Raw genomic sequence first — 20,663 nt, forward strand, 5'->3', positions numbered from 1 at the left:
GTGGCTGCCCCATAAAGGCACACTAACATTTATTAGAGGAACATTCAAGGTCTGCTGGAGGTCGGCAGTGCAGTCTGGGGTTCATCTCAGGGGGTCGCGCATCTTTCACAGGCTGTCGGAAAGGGCAGTGACTTCGGCCCCTTGAGCATGGTGTTATATTTTTTATCTTTGGGAAGGTGTGTGCCGACCTTAATCTCTACAATTGCAATCTATCCTCGAGCGGCACCAATATTTCTGCCCAGGAACACAATCCTAAAATTATCCGAGAGAGGGAAACAGGAATGTTTCATGAGTGTGAAACGAGCCAGATGTGGAACCTGGATTTCTTTGGCCTGATTTGCTCTTAGACTAAATGGAATTATGCATGCTCATAAACTGTACACTATCAGTTTCATTCTGTCGCTAGTTTAACATTTTCCTATCCTTAAATTTTATTTATTTTATTATTTTGTACTTTTGTATGATTTAGTACTAATTTTGTCATAATAAATGTATTATTATTATTTATTATTATTATGGAATTAAATTGAATATTATACAAATAGTAAATATCTACTAGTTTTCCATGCTTTATTGGCATATTAAAGTAAAATATTTCTGCTCCTATTGTTACCATTCTGTTTTATTTCTCGTCCACAATCTTATTCTTGGGAAAATCTGTCTGTTTTGCCCACTGTGAAAGAAAAAGAGGAGCTTAAGAGACAAAAAAAAAGAAGGCAGCCACCTATGGATGTGCCTGTCAGGAGAACGTCTGTGTGGAAAGATATTGATCCAAAGAGATGAAACAGTGGTTAGCCTTGATTCCGAGTGCATGAAGATTAGCCTTCTATCCCATCCCTGCCTTTCTTTCACTCATTCCGATTCTGTGATTTTTTTTTTTTTTTTCTTCCTTCCATCTTGGCCTCACACTGTTCTTATCGTCCGTCATCGCCCTCCTCTTCCTTCCTGGATTGCCTCCCTCTGCCCGTCTGCCTGCTGCTTCCAAACACACAACTCATCCCCGCTGTCTGCTGGTACTGTTGACTGCCGCCTGACGCCCCGCGCCTCACGTGGCGTCCTGCCAAACCGTGTCTTTGGATCATTCAAGTCTTTATTCCCCAATTCTGTTTACATACGTGCGTCTGCGTGTGAGGCACACTGAGTAATGAAAAGAGCTCAATGTGTTTTTTTTTGGAGTACCACAATAGGAAGGCGGTGAACATCTGTGAGACAAGACGCTGCACAAATTGATTCCTTGCCATTGATTTTGCGATTTCGCACACGACTAGGGGGCTTCACACGTGAGCGCAGGTTAATGTGTTGGGTTAGAACTTCTGCTGGGAGCCGGAGTCGGACCACAACCAAACACACGGCACGCCGGTAATCGAGCTTTGCTTTCTCATTTAGCTCAGCACTTTCCCAGTGGAAACTTTTCTGTTTTACATTACGTGTTTGCATTCTGGGACTTTATCGACTCGCTGGCGTCCAAGGTCTGAAAATTCCACCACAGCAGAATCGTAATGAAACACTGCTGGTGTGTGTGTGTGTGTGTGTTGGCGAGTCAGCATATTAAGTTACATGTTTAAGGTTCCCCTTATCTTCCTCTGTGTTTTCTTCAAATGTTTTGAAGACGAGACAAGTCAGAATCCAAATTAGAAACAAAAGTCCCATTGTCACTCTTCTCAAAGTTTGCATCCTTTCAGTTTTCTCTGCCTCTCTAGAATCATGGTGCGTTGTTGAATGTCAGTATTGAAATGTAGTGCCACAAACTTCGATGGGGCTAGTGTTGTTCTGCGTGACTAAATATTGAGTTCAAATGCTATAAACTCCAGACTATGGAGTGCACTGGAATATTAGCCGCACCCTCTAAATTTAAGAGGGAAAACAGATCTTGTTCCCACATAAGCTCCACCTCTCTCTTAGCCGCGGGTGCAGTGGTGCTGTTTGTGCCGTAGAAAGATAGAAAGATGACTCTTGAAAACCGGGTCCAGCATTGAGACTTAAAATGCGCTGTTTTCGACTGTGTGTCCGAAGTCGCATTTCAAGTATTTGGAATAACTAGTCCTTGAAACAGTGTGTCTTTTTTTTAGGCAATGTTAGGCAATACTAGATATTCTAAATCTCTTCTCTTGTTTGATCAAACATAAGTCACACGTTTTGATTATCCTTTTTTTTTTTTCTGGAAATGTCTCGTTTTTTTTTCTTCCACCAATCTTTGACCAGTCATGAAAATTTTCTTTATAAAGAACTTTATTTCTCATTATTCGAATGATATCATAAGAGAGTGAACAAACACACGGACGCTTAAATGCACTAATGGAAGTCAAGACTAGAAATCTCCTCCTTCTACTCAAGTCTGGAAAAGAGTATCAAACATAGCAGTAAAACTATTGAATTTAATGCGTGAATTCATCCCAAAATGAGTGATAAATAAACATGTTTAACACTGTCAAAGTTAGCTTATTAAATCAAGAGGGTACAGTTGTCGCAGCATCTTGTTTGCGGTGTGAGTCCCCTCTGCTGATCTGTTCTCTTTATCGCTTTAGCTCACTTCCTCTTATCCTCGCCCTCTTCCTTTGTCCTCCAGGGGTAGCGGAGGTGATCGTGTTGGTGGGGGGACGTCAGTCTATTGGAATGAACCAGCGTTCCCTGACAGCAGTCACCTGCTTTAACCCCCAGAACAGTAAGTGGTATCCTCTGGCCAGCCTGCCCTTCTACGACCGCGAGTTCTTCAGTGTCATCTCAGCGGGGGACAACATCTACCTGTCAGGTGAGCCGAGTCTCCCGAGTCAACCTTCAGGATATGTAGTAGTAGTAGTTAGTATATACATAAGAGAATTAAAATCTATAATATTTAAACCATGAACCCCAAAATATCATCATAAAACATCACACTTTTTTTACATTATCTTTTATTTCTATTGTTTTTTTTTTCCTTGCAAATGATCAAATGCTTTCAGTCCTTGCTTGAGTACACACTTTTAAGCAGATGTAATTGTAATGGAGTGCCCGAATGTCACGTTTGATGAATTCTCCCTGCAATTAGCATCACAGTGTGACGGTTCCAGAAATATGTTTTTTAAATTCCTTCATGGAAAACTAAGCAATGGATGAAGTGAAGGGTTTATTTTATTGGTACTTCTACGGAATTAAAAGAATCCTGTGTTTTAGTGGAGGGATTTAGAGCTTATTCTCGTGCTATTCTAACTGTATGAATGTTTTCGTTGCGTTTATTCAAAGAGTAGAAACTTGACTTATATGGGTGGAGTCACCAGATCATGGGAGGCAAAGATGAGAGTGCAGGAGGGGTGGAATGGGTGTGCGGAGAGTGGCAGCTGTAGAGTGAAAGAGAACCCTAAATGGAAGGTGACTAGAAGCTTTAATAGGTGATGACTAGGAAGGACAAGATGAGAAACAAGTGTGTCAGAGGGACAGGTCATGGGTAGAGTCACCAGATCGTGGGAGGCAAAGATGAGAGTGCAGGAGGGGTGGAATGGGTGTGCGGAGAGTGGCAGCTGTAGAGTGAAAGAGAACCCTAAATGGAAGGTGACTAGAAGCTTTAATAGGTGATGACTAGGAAGGACAAGATGAGAAACAAGTGTGTCAGAGGGACAGGTCATGTTGCGACAGAGTTAGGGTGGCCACACTCACATGGTTTGGACACATGGAGAGGAGAGACAGGGGTCATGGTGGGCTATGGATGTTGGGGATGGAGGCAGTCACCGTCTCCGAACCAAAGCCTGAATCAAGACCAAGTGGAATACAGATCGCATTCGTCCATTGGCCTTTGGAAATCCAAACAAACTACAGAACAACACGGAAAGTTTTTCAGGGGAAAAATGGTAGTTTGTTTTCGAGTTTCCCCCCTCATCTCTGGTGTAAGTAAGCTAGTAAGTAAGAGGTTTTTCAAAAACATGGAAGCTGTTGGAGAGTCCAGTAGACCTTGAACATGTGGTCCTGAGACTGACAGTGAGGTTCATGAAGGTGGTAAAGCAGGATGTGAAGATGACTGGAGAAACTAGGGAGGATGGTCAAGCTGAATGTTGAGGAGCTCGAATTGCAGTGGCAACTCCTGATGTCAAATATTGCGTAAACTCAAAGTTGGGTCCCCTGGGGTGCCACGTCCCCTGGCATCAAGATATTAAAGGTACACCATTCAGAGACTCCACACATCTCCTCAAATATTGCGCGCCATCGTCCTCCATCTGAACGCCATTTCTCTAGCAGGCTCTCTTTCTTGATCAAGTCACCCGAACACTAGGAACAGTGGCAAGGAAATGCAGACGGACACACCGAATTAATGCTGACAACATCACATGCTGAGCACCAGCATGTGTGACTTCAAATTGTTTAGCATTTCAAGAAAAATGTTGCCGATTTTACAGGTTCAAATGTACAGTAATGTCACTGTGGCAGGTGATTTAAATCTTCCAGCTCAGAGTTTTTAAGCTTTGAGATGTCTTGGATGTGCACCAGCATGCTTTCAGATGGCACAGTTTTCGCAGCAGCATCTGCTTTGAAGCAGTGAGGGACCCTGAAGTTTGGTTATTTGGAACCACAACAGTTTAACAAGATTATGCTCAGGGTTTTCTCACACACACTGGGCCTTAAAGTAAGCTTCAGTTTTTTTTTTAATTGCAGATGTGGTCGAAACATTTAAGAGCCAGAGAATTCTCAACCTTGTTTTGGATGCCACACACTGTAATGATCTCTTGACGGAGGATGTATTCTCCCCGCAAGCGTCCTCACCCAGCAAACAGAGGCTCACCAGGTCGTCCTTGTTTCTCATGAATTCTTTGAGCCAGATTTGAAAGGCTGACCGCCCTCAAAGCATCTGTTGCCTTAAAAGCTTTGACTTCTCTGTTGACATCTTTAAAGCAATTTTTCAAAAATCTCCTGTTTTGGATAGAAAAATCTTTTCCCCTTCTTTCTGGCTTTTTATTTTTTTTGGGTGCTGAATCATACTTTTCACCACCGGCCGTGCACGACTTCCTCTAAGGGACATCTGAAGCTGCTCCCTCAGAGGTCGACCACATTTATCTGTCCACGGTCCATTTGTGATCGAAGCCTGCACGCTCCTCACACCCTGACATTGTTCCGGGGAAATGCTGCGGGATTTATTCTGCATGTACCTTTCCCGTTCACTCTTTTCATATAAATGTAAATGTGTTGTGTGGGAACCTCCGCGCAGGTGTCCGGGGGAAGCTGGGAATAAAACCCTGAGGGAAATCAGTGGTTCTCCAGTCGGCTATTAACCAGCTTGGACTGCAAGGGTATCAGGAAGGTCAACGGCCGCCGCTGGTGCTACTTCCCAAATGCGTTTAAAATGCTTTACTACTGCATTAATTGTTGCGAGGGTTAGTAGTTTGGTGACCGCAAATGATCTTATGCCTCTTACATGTTCAGCTAGCTTCATTATACTCTATTCTTGACTTTCGCAGGACTTAAATGTCCCTCATTCTCTGCCTCCTGCTGCAGTAGGTGAATGAATGTTGGGAGTTCCACTTGAGAAACCTGTGCCCAGGACCTGGCTCTGCCTGAGACTCGAGTTTACTGGGAGATAGAAACGATTGAGTCTGATACCATTTAGTGTTGGATGGCATGTGATATCAGCTTGTCGGAGATGTTTCGAGGTATACACAGTAAAAACAACCGTCTATAAGAACAGTAGTATGAGCTCTATCGTCTGCTGTGGTGGATAAAACAAGCGCCCCGTGTGTCATTGACAATGCTCCTGAAACACTGCTGGAAGCCACTGAAGTGAGGAGAAGTATCAGAAAGCCACTTATCTTCTTTAGCGTTTATATGAAAAAAAGAAAATATTTTATGATATTTAGATGTTTTTATTATATTTATTTTATTTAGATTTGTATTCACGACATACAGCTCTATAGCCTATAGTAGCCGAAATCCCAGCCTGGTTGAGCCTAGAAAGAAAACAAAAAATGGGGCACCTTGCTGGTGTTTTTCCGTCTGTTGAGATAACTAAAACCAAAAAGGCCATTTTCGCGGCTGTACTGACTACCCTCATGTTTGGCTTTCTCAACCCCTTGGGCCAAAGCCTTATACACCTGGTTCCTGTTTCATCCAGGCTATTTTGATCACAATTAAATGAAATTAAACCCGAGCACGTAGGTGCCCCTGGAGGTTCCCATGACACCTGACTGGATGGCTTTACATTCAGGGACTCCTTCCTTGCTGACTGGCTCTGTACTCTCTTTAAGCTGGGTGGATCATAGTCACACAAGGACTCTCCTCTTGCTGTGGAAATGAAAAAATATAGTTGTCAAAATACATTTTTAGAAAAGGATTTGCTGGTTCTTAAGGCAAGAAAAACATCAAGTCCATCGCTGCGTGTGAACTTTGGGTTATGACTGGGAAAAGATCACAAGTCTCCTTTTCTTTTACTGGCCACTTTTCCTCTCTGCCAATTCAGATTACTTTAATTCAGTCTGCGGGGGCACGTTTAACTGTGAAAGACTGGTGAAACGACCAAGTGCGAGCTGTTGGAATCGCTGGATAAAGAGATAATAGCAGCAAGACTTTCCACTCGATATTCCTGGCAGGTCCAAACATGACCTCACCATCGGACCAATAGCCTCCTTCACCCCAGAAACTGCGTGTCTTAGACCAGTAGTTCAATATTCTTCACATTCAAATGAGTCCTTTCTTACTTCTTACCATACTGGATCCCAGTCCATCGTGTATTGGACCTCCAGATGTGACCGGATGTTGTCTCTTCTTGTCTGAAATTTGTCTGTAGTAAAGATATGTGTGACCGAATGTTTTCCGTATTTGGACAGTTAAAAGTGCAGGCCACCTTATCCTCCCCGTGTTTTTCCTAGGTGTAGTCAAAAGTGGTCTGTTCCTGTGAGGCTTCCACACAAGGAAGAGAATAATAAAGTAATTCAAATATCCATGAGCTGTTTACACCCACAAAATACGAATACAGCTCAAAGCACGGTGGCAACAAGGGTATGTCGTAAGAGCACAGCTAACTTGCATTCTCTTCTTTGCTTAGAGTTAAATACGTTTCAGGAGTCGGTGACTTTAAAACGATGAATAACTGCTGAAAAAAAACTCAACTTTTTCATTGACCCGCTGTTAATTTCTGAGTCATTATAAGAGCTGCTCGCAAAGTGAAACCTGAATAAAAGTTCTGCCGTGTTTAGTGCCAAATCCTCTTTTTCTTCATCTTTCGGCATCGGTGGTTGCCACAGCAAGTCGCCCACCTCATTTTGTCTGCTCTACCCTTGAAGTCAAATATTGAAACTTGAGAAATGGCTTTTTCTTTGTGCAACTTCCCGACACACACCAAGCACTGTCTCCATTAACGTTGTATTGCTAATGGGTTTTACAGGCGGCACAGAGTCTGGAGTGATGCTGGCAGATGTTTGGTGCTACATGTCGCTGCTGGACAACTGGAATCTCGTGTCTCGGATGACGGTGGCTCGCTGCAGGCACAACAGTCTGGTGTACGACGGCAAACTGTACACCATCGGAGGACTGGGCGTGTCAGGGAACCTGGATCACGTAGAGAGGTAAGGCTTGCCATAGTAGTCAGTTTTAATACATTAGCCATGTATGGTGGCAGTAGTGTGTCACTGAATTGACTTGACAGCTGCAAATGTGTGATAGTTACCAACTATGGAGAAGTTCCTGAAAAGAAAAAATGATAAAGAAAGTGATGGCGCTCCCAAGAATAAAAAATCATTCATGAAAGCACTTGTTTTTAATATTATTTAGAACTGATGATGGCGATACTTTCATTTACACTTTACTTACATTTTCTTTGGAGTTTAAATAGAATATATGGTTTTTATTTTATGATATTAAGACATGGTTTTATTATATTTATTTTATTCAGAATTGTATTCCGTTTTTTTTTTTTTTTTTCAATTTTCTCAACAGTTTGCACCATTTTCTTTAGTAAATTTGATGAACACAGCGGGTTCAGCTGCTGGTTGGACTTTTCCATGACAAATATCTATAAATATAATAGTTTCTTGCCATTTCACAAGGTTTTGACCAAGTCAGATTGTGCTGATGGACGGAAAAGTTTGAGAAACTTCAGGAGAGAAACACAAAGTTCTCCGCACTTTATGGGGCAAGTAGTTCATTGCGTCAATTCGATCAATTGCAAATAAGAAATAATTGTTTATAATATCTTTCACTCAAAGTAAAAACTCAAATCATATCCCTTAAAACATCAGTTTCAGAAAACTGAAATGCAGATCCAGTTCTTTCGTCTTGGCCTCCGTGGCCCCGTCTAAACACCACATACATGTGGACGGCAGAAAGACTATAAGGCAACCCGTCTTCCTCTTTTGAGAGCAGAGACATCTGTGAGAGACCGGATGTAGAGTCAACATGGTGCGGCTAGTTTTAAGATTTTCAATGCTGGCAGAAGACCAGAGCCACTTGGGAATGTCTCTGATGTTCCCTGAGAGGTCGAGAACATAAAACTGTGTTTCCACAGACCTTTTCAAATGGTAGTTTTCAAAGGAAATAGTGGTTTCACAAAAATATAGACAAAGTCTAAAAAGTCAAGTGAATATTCCGAGCTTAAGTGAGACTCGTGCGCTGAGAGAGACTTGACATCGATCATCAGAAAAATATCCTTGACTTCGCCTGCCTTTTTGTAATTAATTCATAAACCATTAACCTGTTTCACTGTCAAACACTGTGGAAAGAGCAGCTGCAATCACTGTAAGTGGTTTCTGGAGTTTTTTGAGGTGGTTCCGAAATCTTTTCAGAAGATTCTTTTCCGGTGGTTGTAAGCACAAAGACGCATTCCAGTGCATTCTTCATAAGTGGGTTAATATTGTCCAGAGAAGAGGAGAGATAAAGGAGGTGCAAGTTGGATACGTTTTTGGTTGTTTTGTGAGAAATGACACCGGCTGAGCCGAGTGTCACACTGTGACCGATTCCTGCCTCTTCAGCCTCGGCACATCATCGCCACTTCATCTGAAGGCCGCGGCCCACTTGTCTTTTTTGCAGCGCTTGTTTGAACCCGGCAGGCGCCGACAACAATGGCGGGGAAGACGACGGCGAAACAAGGAGTCACATTTCTACGCTTTGTAGTTGGAATCTGCTGCTCTCAAAGCTCCGCGAGGAAAGGCGCTGGATCTGGGTATCCCCACACCTGGGTCCGGGGGTGGGGGGTGGAGGGATCCAGCCAAGATTAAACAAAGCAATCAGAAAAGCGTTAGTGAGTTTATTAGAGCAGGCCGCTGCCGCTCGTAACCACGCGGCTCAATCGATCTCCAAAGCCTTCGCTGGTGCGCAACAGCCGTCCAAATGAAACCGTCTAATTTGATATTTCCTCCTAATGTTGCACTGCAGTATCATTTGGGTGGTGGGTAGGTGGGAATTTTGCCCCTTAATGGAAACATATTTGATTCCCTCTTGCCTCAAATGGCTCATTTGAAATCTGTCAGCGCAACTTAACGGCTCTTCGTGTGACGTGCGTCCGATTAGCTCCGGCATTCGCCTCCGTCAGTCATGACTTGGGTTTTATTGCTCTAGTCAGGGATTCATTTCGGTGCAAGAATGGATGATAAACAACACAAGAACATGGCGAGGTGTCACTCTGTTTTTCTTTACTTAGTCGTGTTGAGTGTTCACTCCTTGAGGCCTATTTTATGCGTAATGTTATGCGTGGATCCAGGTAGCCTTCTGTCTGTACTCATTGTTTTATGAACTTATGTAAGAGTCAGCTTCTGCAATGTCAAAAACAGTGAACACAATTCTAAACATAATGTAGCTATCAATTGTGTTTCACCCACAAAAGATGGTTCTCCAAATTCCTTCCAGTGACTTTTGTGTCCTATGTTGTTGTCTCCTGCGTTGCAAAGGTTTGTAAACAATTTTGATTCCTATGTGACATCCCCAAAGGGGGTGCCCATTTATGACCAACGTTCCGTACGGATCCAAACACGGACGGAGCCTTCTGTCCGTGCTCCGAGTTCATTTCGTCCGTATTTCTGCACGTTTCCACAAAGCTTCCAGATGCAAACCAAACGGAGCAGTATCACTGAACCGAGGGCGGCAGTGTTGCTGTTACTACCCGATATGTATGTAAGAAGAAGACATAACAATTGTGGAAATTCTCCCTCCTCCTGTCGCAATATATTTAACAGCCTCACCGACCACTGCCTCCTACAACACTGCCTCTGTTTCCTCTTTTGTGCAAGAGCTACATTATCAATACTTCTTCCACAGTCGCTGTGTTGGTTTTGAAGTTTGGCATTGTCATAAATTGACTCTGGGCTGCTCCCCCTGGTGGATATGTTGGTGAACAGCAATACCAATGTATGGAACACATGTAAATAGTGACTGTAACATTAAGGGAGGGTGTATTTTTGTATGTAATGTGAGCATTAATGGGAATTAGTTTTGACTTAGTTCCATGTTCCGCCTTCCACTGCCAATCCTGACACTGTGAGCTATGCATCGCACAAAAGTAAGACAGAGATTGGAGGTTGCGCTGCTTATTCCTTGTGGCACTTCAGCTATGGTAACGCCAGAAAGGGGAAACTTCTGACCCCTGTGAAAGAGCTATACATCAACATTTAGCACTGAGGGCTGACTTCGCCGTCAACAGTTGCTCTTTGACACCGTAGAAGAGAGAATCGGCTCGTTTCTCAGGTCAGTTGTCATGACAACTATCTGCACTCCGGATGTGTTTTGAGTACAATTATTCCTAGAACTACAATGCGCCTTTAAAGAGGTTATTTTCCTTGTACACATCCACCCATCCACTTCCATTTCATTCCTGACTCCCCCTGGTGCTGAGTGACAGTTGCTGGTGCCATGTTACATTTGTTTTCCGGAGTTAAGGGCGTATTTTGATGAGAGCGTGATGATGCATTGTCTCATGACTATGTCTGTTGTCGGGTCATCACCCGAGCACCAGCACCCTGTGGCAAGTTGTGTCACGTCGCGGTTCATGATATCATTGTTGCAGTTCATTGCGCATCCATTTCCTGTCACATGAGGCAAACTGATGTCAACAAAAACAGCAGGTGAGAAGATTGTTGGCTGCAGTGGCATGACACCATCACGCCAGTGTTTCCCTGTCATCATCATGTGCTCTGCTGACTTCGTGACTGCACTGTCCCTCGCTCTTCTTCTTAGTTCTCATGAAAAGTATTTTTGTTTACATGATTAGAGCCTTTTTTTTGGGGGGGGGGGGTAAAAACTCGACTATATCCAGACCGTCTTTTTGACTGAAAAAAATTGACAGATCGCAGCTTCCGCAGATTCAAGCAGCTGGTCAGGACAGGTGCTATAAATTACACACCAAGCCTGGAAAGTGGCCGGACAGCAGGTATTTATTTGATAAGACTCAAGCCGCAGTATAATCTGTCAGAGCTGTTTTGGTGTAAGGAAAGAGGCGCGGTGTCATTATTCTGCCTGGTCTTATTTCCATGATGAAGTGAAGCGCTTGGATCGGTTTGGCCAAGTTTGTGACAGCCTACACAGATCGAAACCTTTTGTATTTCTGCTTTTTTATATCTATTGGAGCAGCATGAAACTGAAAATCATTGGCGTTGTTTCTGTTTCCCACATGTTTTTTTCTTTACTCTGCTATACACTGTAAGGAGCATAATTCGTTTCGTCATGAAATACAGTGTTTCGTGGAGAGGTACGGATAAAGAAGGCACTGTATGCTTCATTAAGAACATCTTCCCAGAGGCAAAACCGGAAAAATAAAAGTTGTGAACACGTTCTGGAGGCTTTTTTTTTATTCCGTATCTGCTTTGATAAATGAGCCCCATTAAAGACTGATCTGTTATTTGTAGCTAACCAGCAGATTTGGACGTTCCAGCTCGGCTGTGAAGCGAGTTTGGCTCAACCGCGGCGCCGCTTTTGTCGGCCAAACTCTAAAGATAGAGCGTCCAACGGCGAGGAAGCCAGGCCGCTGCAGGACTCAATCCTGGCCGGAAGAGATAAGGAAACTGTTACTCTGGCCTTTTTTTTTTTTTTTTTTTTTTTTTTTTGTCACTCGTGCTTTAAGAAGTCGAATCGCCCTCTAATGATGTGAGTTAATAATGTTCCAAAACGGTTAGTGGGTGGATGTGAATGGCTGCCTTGTTTGATATGCAGATGGCTGCTGGGGATTGTATCTGAGCGCCGGGGATCGGCGTGAAGCGCCGCGGCAGCCAGAGTTGATTTGCTCCACTCATGGTGCGATTGATACCGGGATTGTTTACACACAAGCAGCCTTTTCAATTACGCCCGCATCTGCTTTCCTTTCCTTTCCTTTCCTTCAGTACTAATGTGCGTTTTACTTTATGCGCTTTCGCTTCTTCCAACTCATGTCGGCGGCGTATATCGGCTGACCTCCTTTGACTCTGCGCGTAGACTGAATCCCGCTCGGCCTCGCCGCCTCTCCATCCGAGGGTTTCACGCTCCTAACCATGAAATTCCGCCGCCTTTCACAGTTATGCCTTCCATCAGAAGCGTCTCAAAGAAAGTAGGATGCAGCCTTTCTTCAGTGGCGACAGGGGGTCTGAGTCGACAGGACGGAGGCGGCTTATTCCCGTCTCTGCTCTCCACACTAATGACTGACAGGCTTTCGGATACGGGGTGCAGTGGAATTGGGGAGGCTTTTAACTTGCAATCAGGTGCCCTGGGCCCGCGTGCTCTTCAGCATGTTGATCCTTTGGCACACCAATATGATTGCAGATATTGAATAATTCATGGCTGTCTAATGATCTGTCAATCACAGATGGGTTTGTTTTATTTATTGCGCACTACGCACACAGGTCTGTGTGTCCTGGAAGCTGCGTTGCCAGTTAATATTGCATGAAGACAGTTAACAACACGACACTACTTCTTTTTTCAACCTGCGACTCTAACCGAGTGAAGATGCTCAAAAGCGATTCCAACGCTCTCTCTATTCGGAGCAGTATAGATTTGCCGTTTTCTTTTATGTGTTTAGCTTCATAAATCGTGTTGTGTTTGCAATGGCGGAGACATCCGTCACCGACCTTCTTCAAATATTCATAGGCTCCACCTGGACTGGTCAGCCTTGCTCACTGCAACAATGATTGTTTTTTTTTTTTGTTTTTTTTCATTAAAAAAACACTGACAGAGGAATAGTCAGTCATCTGGCCTGACAGGCAACAGACAAGCAGAGGCCATGACTCCTGCCAGTAGCACAGATAAACAACTCCTGCCATGTGCTTGAGACCGTTTTACATTCGTAGAGAACATCGGCTCATGCTTTGCAAATGAGTCTGTATTAGGGATGCTCCGGTCAGGGTTTTTGCTCGCGATCACCGATACCGATCATGTGGATTGGCAATGAATTTGAGACCTTCAGTGTACATGATGTGATAACATGAACCATTGAATCATTTTAATTCAGACACGTTTTTATACAGCTCTTCAAGAAGGCAAAAATAGAAGAAAGAATGCACCAACTATTCTGATGTGAGACGTTTCAGTTTGGTGAATCTCTTGAGACTTTGCTATGTAGGTGAAATATTTACATACTGGCCACTTGTAGCGCGACTCCGAGACAGAGAGCACTACGTCTAAGTCAAAGCCAAAGTTTCGCCAAAACAGCGATGGATCCGGTCGTTTCCGTCTCCGCATAAACGACACCTGAGAAAGGCTGCTTATCTAGCACAGTGAAATTAACGATTATTTCTTAGCGTTCGGAATGTCATGCTCGGACTGGCGGGTGTAGCTAAGTGTCACAGCCTGGTCCGCTAACAGCTTGCTTTGAGGAACCAGCGGTCTCACTTTCATGAGCCCAGAAAACTCTCCGTGCTCCGTCAAGTGCTAGCGCTTTAAATGGCGTGTTTAACTTGAAGGCGCTTCCCTGCACAGTATTTTTCCATGCATGTACTGCAGGATGCAAACTTCGGCATTCTGAAATCAGCCGATATCGATCGCTAGTCGGTATCTGCCATCCATGTTCCTGTGTTGCCTTTTGTCAGCTTGCCGTAGGTTGTCGAGGTTAAGTAAATGTGTGTTGTGTTTGCAGGCTAAATATTTGCAGAGTCTAAATATTGCCCTGTTATTCTGTGTTATGGACTTTCAGAAGACATTGGACCATGCTCCTTTGGGCCTCCTGTGGTAGGTCCTCTGGGAGTGTGGAATACAGAACTTGAGTTATCTCCTGCCACTGTGGATAGTTTGCTATCCCCTGGATCTCATCACTGTTTTTTAATGGATCAGAGCTGCCGTAAAACTGTGGGTGATTTCGGGTGAGCAAAAGAACAAACTGGGGGCTATGAATTTTCTTCACAGGGCAAGAGTACCTTCTGATGGTGAGCCGTTTGGCCATCCTGGTGCAGAAGCCAGGTGAGGTGACTCGGGTGTCTAGTCAGGATCAGGAATTCCAGGTGCTGTCCAACTGAGAGGAGAAAATGGGGGCGAACCAGGACACGCTGGAGAGATTGAATTTTACAGTTGACCACAGAATGTCTCAGTATTTGCCTAAAAGAGCTGGAAGATATTTCCGGGAGTCTGGACCTATTTATTTCAGCTACTATCCCCGGGACCTGCCCTTAGATCGGCAGTGGATGGATGAACGCGTGGTCACACACAATAAAGCTATACGTTTCGTCACAGGAATTTGAACGCATTACAAAGCTTTAAGAACTTGTATGATGGAGGCCCCTGCATGACTCTCTGGTGAGTCTGGTAGCTGGTAACATTCTCTTCATTTTTATCAGTGTGAAATGTGATTCTGACCCAGAGGTGGCGATTTTTTTTTTTTTTTTTTTTGTTGCTACCATGGTTTTGTTGTGGAATCCCCGCCTAGTCCTGGACATACCAGATCCTGGCCCGATAGCTCCGTCTGAGACGGGGTGGAAAATAACCAGCAGGGTGATGATGCTTATAACAACGGAGCTTCCCGCAGCTCTCCTGCCCCGGAGTGCTGAGACCCAACAGAGAAAGAGTCCAAAATCAGGCAGGAAAAGAGCGAGAGAAGAGGAGTGAGCCAAGAGGAGTTTTGAAGCGCAGAAGCGATGATGAGAGGAGTGCGTGGAAGCAGCTGGCCCCAGGTGGGCCTGCGAGCTCTGCACAATCAGTTACACTAGAGCCGACGGACTCATGTGAAGACACCCTCACTCATCTCTCTCTAAGCCCCTGCAGCCTTTCCACAACCGTAATGAAGTGATGAGCTGCTGTGCATGTGGATGAGTCGGGATCTGCTTCCACGCACGAGGTCAGATGGCGCCCAGGGCGACAGTTTCGGCGTCGGCCGATAGCGCCGGCAGTTGCCGTAGCACTGCTGCACGACACTGTGGTCAGGGACGACGGGCTCCCACAAACCTCCCGTGGAGGAGGGTCCCCCCTGCTGGGGCGTTTTTTCCCCCCCTGCAGAGCTAATCCCCAGCACCTCAGGATTAGCCAACTTCACAGCACTGGCTCCCACTGCGCTGTCAAGGCACTGGTTCACCCTCTAACTCGTACCCCAGCGCCTCGTCCCTCCTGCTGCAGGCGTATTCACACACTGGCTGGTTACCCCTCTGTGGCACCCCCCCTCCCAAATGTCAGCCTTGATTTTCAGCACTTTTTTGTCTCACTGTGTCCCTCACAGTCCCTTCCTTTACACAGTGTAGTTTGCTACCATTGATGAGGCGGCGGTAACATTGTCGCCGGTTGTTTCTTTTTTGGAACATACAGCTGAGGTTGGACGCTGCAACCACTGCAGGGACCAATTGTTTGTTACCTTTGTACACTTTACCTTTGTTCAGTTTTATTTTTATTTACATTCAGACTGCTATGCAATGCAATTGAGCAATGTCAGACTATTTAACACAGGAAAAAAAATTAAAATCTTTCCTCATAACTCTATTTTACCTCTGGAAAGCATTTCACATATGGTTACAGTGCAGCTATAGAGAAAAGAAAGAAATCCGATGCATGAATTTGTATTGAAGATTCAAGATCCCACCTTAGATTAAAGGCGGGAAGTTTGGGCTTCCTTGCTCCGACTGCTGCCTCCGCGACCCGACCCCAGATCAGCGGTAGAAGAAGGTGAAGGTGAATCTCGATTACTTCAGTATGAAATATGCAGATATTGCTGACTATATATATTTTTTTTTTCAATTGTTTTATGGAATCTGACCTATTAATTTTGCAGCTTTACCTAAAAAATGTGTGTCTATAATTTATCTAGCTAGCGTAAGTGTAGAAATGGCCACCTGGCTCAAAGCGCTCTGTGTACATTGAGAGAGCGATGCAGTTGTGGCATCTGTTCTGGTTCCGACTGATATGAATGAAACCACCTCACACAAACTCCCAACTGAGACGGCGATTTGCTGATCCTGATCCGTCACGGTCACTTACCCACTACAATGTGCATTGAGCTCGTGCTTTTATGACGATAGTTCGAGTTTAGTCTTTTTTTTGTAAGCGCCATATTTTGAGATTGAAAATCTCAGGATATGTTGAGGTGAAGTTTCATCTGTTGGGAACTCTTGTAACATGGACAGAATCACTCCATGTAGTTGAAGCTTCTACGAGGAGGAACAGTCGACTTTACTGGGGAACTGGATAAGTCAGTGGAAAACTTTATCTGTAGATGGACCTCGCCGGATTTGAAATTTAGTTTGAAAGTCAGCGTCAGCAGAGATGTTTGAGTCAACCGTAAAATTGAAGAATGCTGAAGGGAAAAAAAAGTCGCATGGCTGTGCAGGTGAACTAAAGATTGATCCAACTATAAATCTGATGAATCCTCAAAGGACCCACAAGAAACCTCAAGAGTGAAGGTCTTGACCTCGGGAAACATCATAGCAAGACAATAGCGATGCAGTGAGAGCTCTAAATACGATCTATATTTTTCGACAGCACTTGTGCTCAATTGACATTGCAGATGACTTTGATGTATTTGTTAGTGAGGCATCACTTTTATAGCAAACAAGCACCTTGTTCATTTATACATTCATTTAAAATGCTCAAATGTGTTTTTTTTTTTTTTTTGCCGGCAGGACTGTTTTGATGTGCTAACAGAAGGAAAGCTGGCGGGGGGTGGTGGTGTTTAGTCTGTGAACATGCACTGTGGCTCTCCGCTCCGTAGCAGACCTGCTGGGCTGATTTGGAGCTCCAGGGCTGTGGAGCCCATCATTCTGGGCATATCATCATATATTGCTCATCTTCCTCTCGCACCACGCCGCCGTGATTCTCTTCATCCTCCCCGCTGTTTTCATTTTTCCCTGTTCTTCTTCTTCTTCCTCCTCCCGCTCGTCCTTACTTGGACTGATTTGGTGATGGTAGAATTTTGGAGCTGTGAGGTCGACGGTGTGCTTTGCTGAGCACACAAGACAGCCTCTGCTTTTGTTGTTTCTGTTGCAACTGGCCTGGATTACAGGAACCTGTCTGTGGGTCTCTGACACTTGTTAGTGCCCAAGTTCCGAAATACGACCTGCTCGACTTGCATCCACCCGTACCTACGACCACGACCCTATTTTATTTTATTTATTTTCTTTTTAATTCAGTGTCTGGCACCGCAGCACGTAGCAACCCAGCATCGTGTACAACAGTTAGGGCAGCACAGTATCCCAGCATCTCACTCTCACACAGCCATCTACCACTACAGTCGCACCTATAACCCTCGCGTCGGCTATTTTGAATGTCCAATCTGTACGTCCAGTCTGACTTACGACCGGTTGGTCGGAACCGATCTCTGTCATAAGTCGGATGTTACTTGTACATAGCCGTGTTCGCATCTCCTTTAGCTCTTTCATGAAACAGTGTCCTGATTTTCAGAGGCCACCAGATGGCACTGTCTGCTGTTAAACGCTTGAACAAGTAATTCATTGAAACCTTGCATCATTTCTAAACTAAGAGCGCCATCTAGTGGCCTCTGAAAATTAGGACACTTTTCATCAGACCATCAATGCTGTTTCGTGATACACTGCCCACAAGCAACTTATAATAGTGAGCGAGGAGGCAGCAGCCTTTGTTCCCTCTGCATTACTGGAATCTGTCTTAAAATTTTGTGTCCAATTGACTTCTTTAGTTTGTTTTTGTATTTTGTTATAAATCCACATTTCTGTATTTTGATGTGAAGCTACTCGATGAGATTTGATTCCTGTAATAGAAGACACCCGTCAGGCGCACTTTTTCCCCAAAATCCATTGGAAGTTATGAAGTTTAGAGCAGGTGTTCTTAACCTTTTTGATCTCGGGGCCCACCTTTCCCTGAACAAATGGGACCGGGGCCCATTCAAGTAAACCATATTTAATCTGCTTACACGTAAACAAACCAAAACCTTGTGAAATAATATGAAACCATGTGATCATCACAAATATTTATTTGTCATCGAAAAGTCCAACCAGCAGATGAACCTGGTGCAAGCCATAGTCATCAAATTTACTATGGAAACTAAGAAGGAAAAAATACACTTGATGCAAAATGTTGAGAAAATCGTACATCATGAATAAAATCATGAATAACACTGATGCATTAAAACATTGTCAAAATATCATAAAATAAAACAATATATTTTATTAAAAATAAACTCTAAAGAAAATACAAGTCTAAATGAAAGTATCACCATAAAATTTTGTAATTCATTTTAAAAACAGTTTTCACTGTTGCTTTCCTGGCCAGTTTTTACTCTTGTGGAGGTGACATCACTTTGTTTCTTCCTCTTCCAAAAATGTCAGAAATTCGCAGCTGTCAACTAAACATAAAAAATAAAAAAAAAAATGTATTAAAACTGAGTGTCTTGCGGCCCACAGGTGTAAAACAAAAAGAACATCTTGCGGCCCTCTAGGAGGCTTTCACGGCCCAAGAATGGGCCTCGGCCCTATGGTTGAGAATCACTGGTTTAGAGTTCACAGTCACTGTTTAGGTGAGCGTTGAAATTCAGCCTGTCCTCCCGAGCTCTATTGTGCCGCCACAGCGTTGTCCTACATCAGTGATATCAACAGAGGGGGCTTACTTGGGTAATGAAGTGGGGTCTCAGTCTTCAGTTGAAGACTGGAGCCGTAATTGGTGCGCGACCTCCAGCGCTGACGCACTCGTCCTACGTGACATTCCCATCCAATTAAATTTGCGTCTTCGGCGACACACACTGAAAAGCCGCTGCACTTGAATGTCGTCTCGGTTTCTCCAAGTATCTGGACGTGTTTTTGGTGATGGAGTGGTTTGCATCTTGAGTGAAGAGGTTGTGCGCTGCAGCTGTGAATAAGTCCATTCAGTAGGATTACAGGAAATGTGTGAAGCCAGTGAATGGGTCGCTCTCTGTCTCACAAGGATTAGTTGAATTGAAGGTGACACAGAGGTGGCAGGTCGACATCCATCTGGAGGTGTTGTGTGCGTGCGTGCCCCGTGCCCACGCTAGTGTCTTATTGCACTGAACACTGTCGCTGTAATCCATCAGAACTAATGGGATGCATGTGTGTGTTTACCTCGTCGTCCCACTATAGCGTGCGTGTGTGTGTGTGTGTCGCTTGGCTGACCTTGACTTCAGTCTGTCTGACGCGGCCAGGCCATACGGAGAGCAAGGCTCCATCAGATCCCCAGATGTCATGCTACACAATCTGTCGGATGTGGAGCAAATAGCTGCTTTGCCGCCCTTGAAAGAGCGTGGAGGTTTAGGATTGAGGAAGCAGATCAAAGGTCAGAGGGAGTTGGAGCTGTACATGTACTTAACAGAAAAAAGGGGTAATAACAATGAAGTTAGGTTCTTACCGCGCAACAGCTGTGACTTACATCGGCTTGAACTCCTGCAGGTTGTGGAAGAATCACAAGCTCAGATGCTTGTGATTCTTCTTCTTCTTCTTCCTCTTCCTCTTCTTCTTCTTCTTCCTCTTCCTCCTCCTCCTTCTTCTTCCTCTTCCTCTTCCTCCTCCTTCTTCTTCTTCTTCTTCTTCCTCTTCCTCTTCCTTTTCTTCTTCTTCTTCCTCTTCTTCTTCTTCTTCTTCCTCTTCCTCCTCCTTCTTCTTCTTCTTCTTCTTCTTCTTCTTCTTCTTCCTCCTCCTCCTCCTCCTCCTCCTCCTCCAGGGGTGGCCAGAGCGGATCATCTTCCTCCATCTCCCCCTGTCCTCTGCCTCCTCTTCTCTCAAACCTACAAACCTCATGTCCTCCTTCACCACCTCCATCAATCTCCTCTTTGGCCTTCCTCTCCACCTTCTGCCTGGCAGGTCCAACCTCAACATCTTCCTACCAATTCTTCACTAACATACAATACTATTTTATTCAAATAAATCAGAAGAATAGATAACATTATTTTATTATTATTTTATTGCCTTTTGGCTTTTTACAGGAAATAAATGCTTATCTCATTCTGTTTTCATTAAAAATTAAATTGAAACTTTAGCAGCACGTTGGAAATGCAAAATAAATCAGTTCAGCAATGTAACCCCAAGGTAGGCGTATAAAAAATAAAAGTCACATTTCAATGTTTAATGCAACACTTGAAACTGGGAAATATATATTTTCAATTAAAATCAGTTGGGGGAAAAGTACTTTCAGCTAAGAAAAAATGGTGTATATTTTCGGTCTTTCATATTTGTATGTGACTTACAAAACATGACGATAAAAAGAAATTTACATTGTTGCATTTTTATTTTTTATTTTTTGTCTTAAAATGGCTGGTCTTGAAGAGATCGAAGAGAAAACATTTTTACTTATTACAACTTCAATAGCATTTTTGAAATTGGAATTTCTCAATAAATACAGTTAAATATAATAATAATAATAAT

The 20,663-nt window shown here is 43.9% G+C and overlaps 1 protein-coding gene across 4 annotated transcripts in view; it reads left to right on the top strand.

Annotated features, from left to right (window-relative positions):
* Positions 1-20,663, top strand: part of LOC128746753 (kelch-like protein 29) — a 272,806-nt gene that overhangs the window by 226,245 nt on the left and 25,898 nt on the right. For all 4 annotated transcript variants that reach the window (XM_053844042.1, XM_053844040.1, XM_053844039.1 and 1 more), the window contains 2 exons: positions 2,567-2,749; positions 7,340-7,520. In XM_053844042.1, coding sequence (XP_053700017.1) covers positions 2,567-2,749; positions 7,340-7,520 — 364 coding nt within the window. The remainder of the gene's footprint in view (positions 1-2,566; positions 2,750-7,339; positions 7,521-20,663) is intronic.

This window comes from Synchiropus splendidus, chromosome 15 (genome assembly GCF_027744825.2).
Source record: "Synchiropus splendidus isolate RoL2022-P1 chromosome 15, RoL_Sspl_1.0, whole genome shotgun sequence".
NCBI classification, from domain to species: domain Eukaryota; kingdom Metazoa; phylum Chordata; class Actinopteri; order Syngnathiformes; family Callionymidae; genus Synchiropus; species Synchiropus splendidus.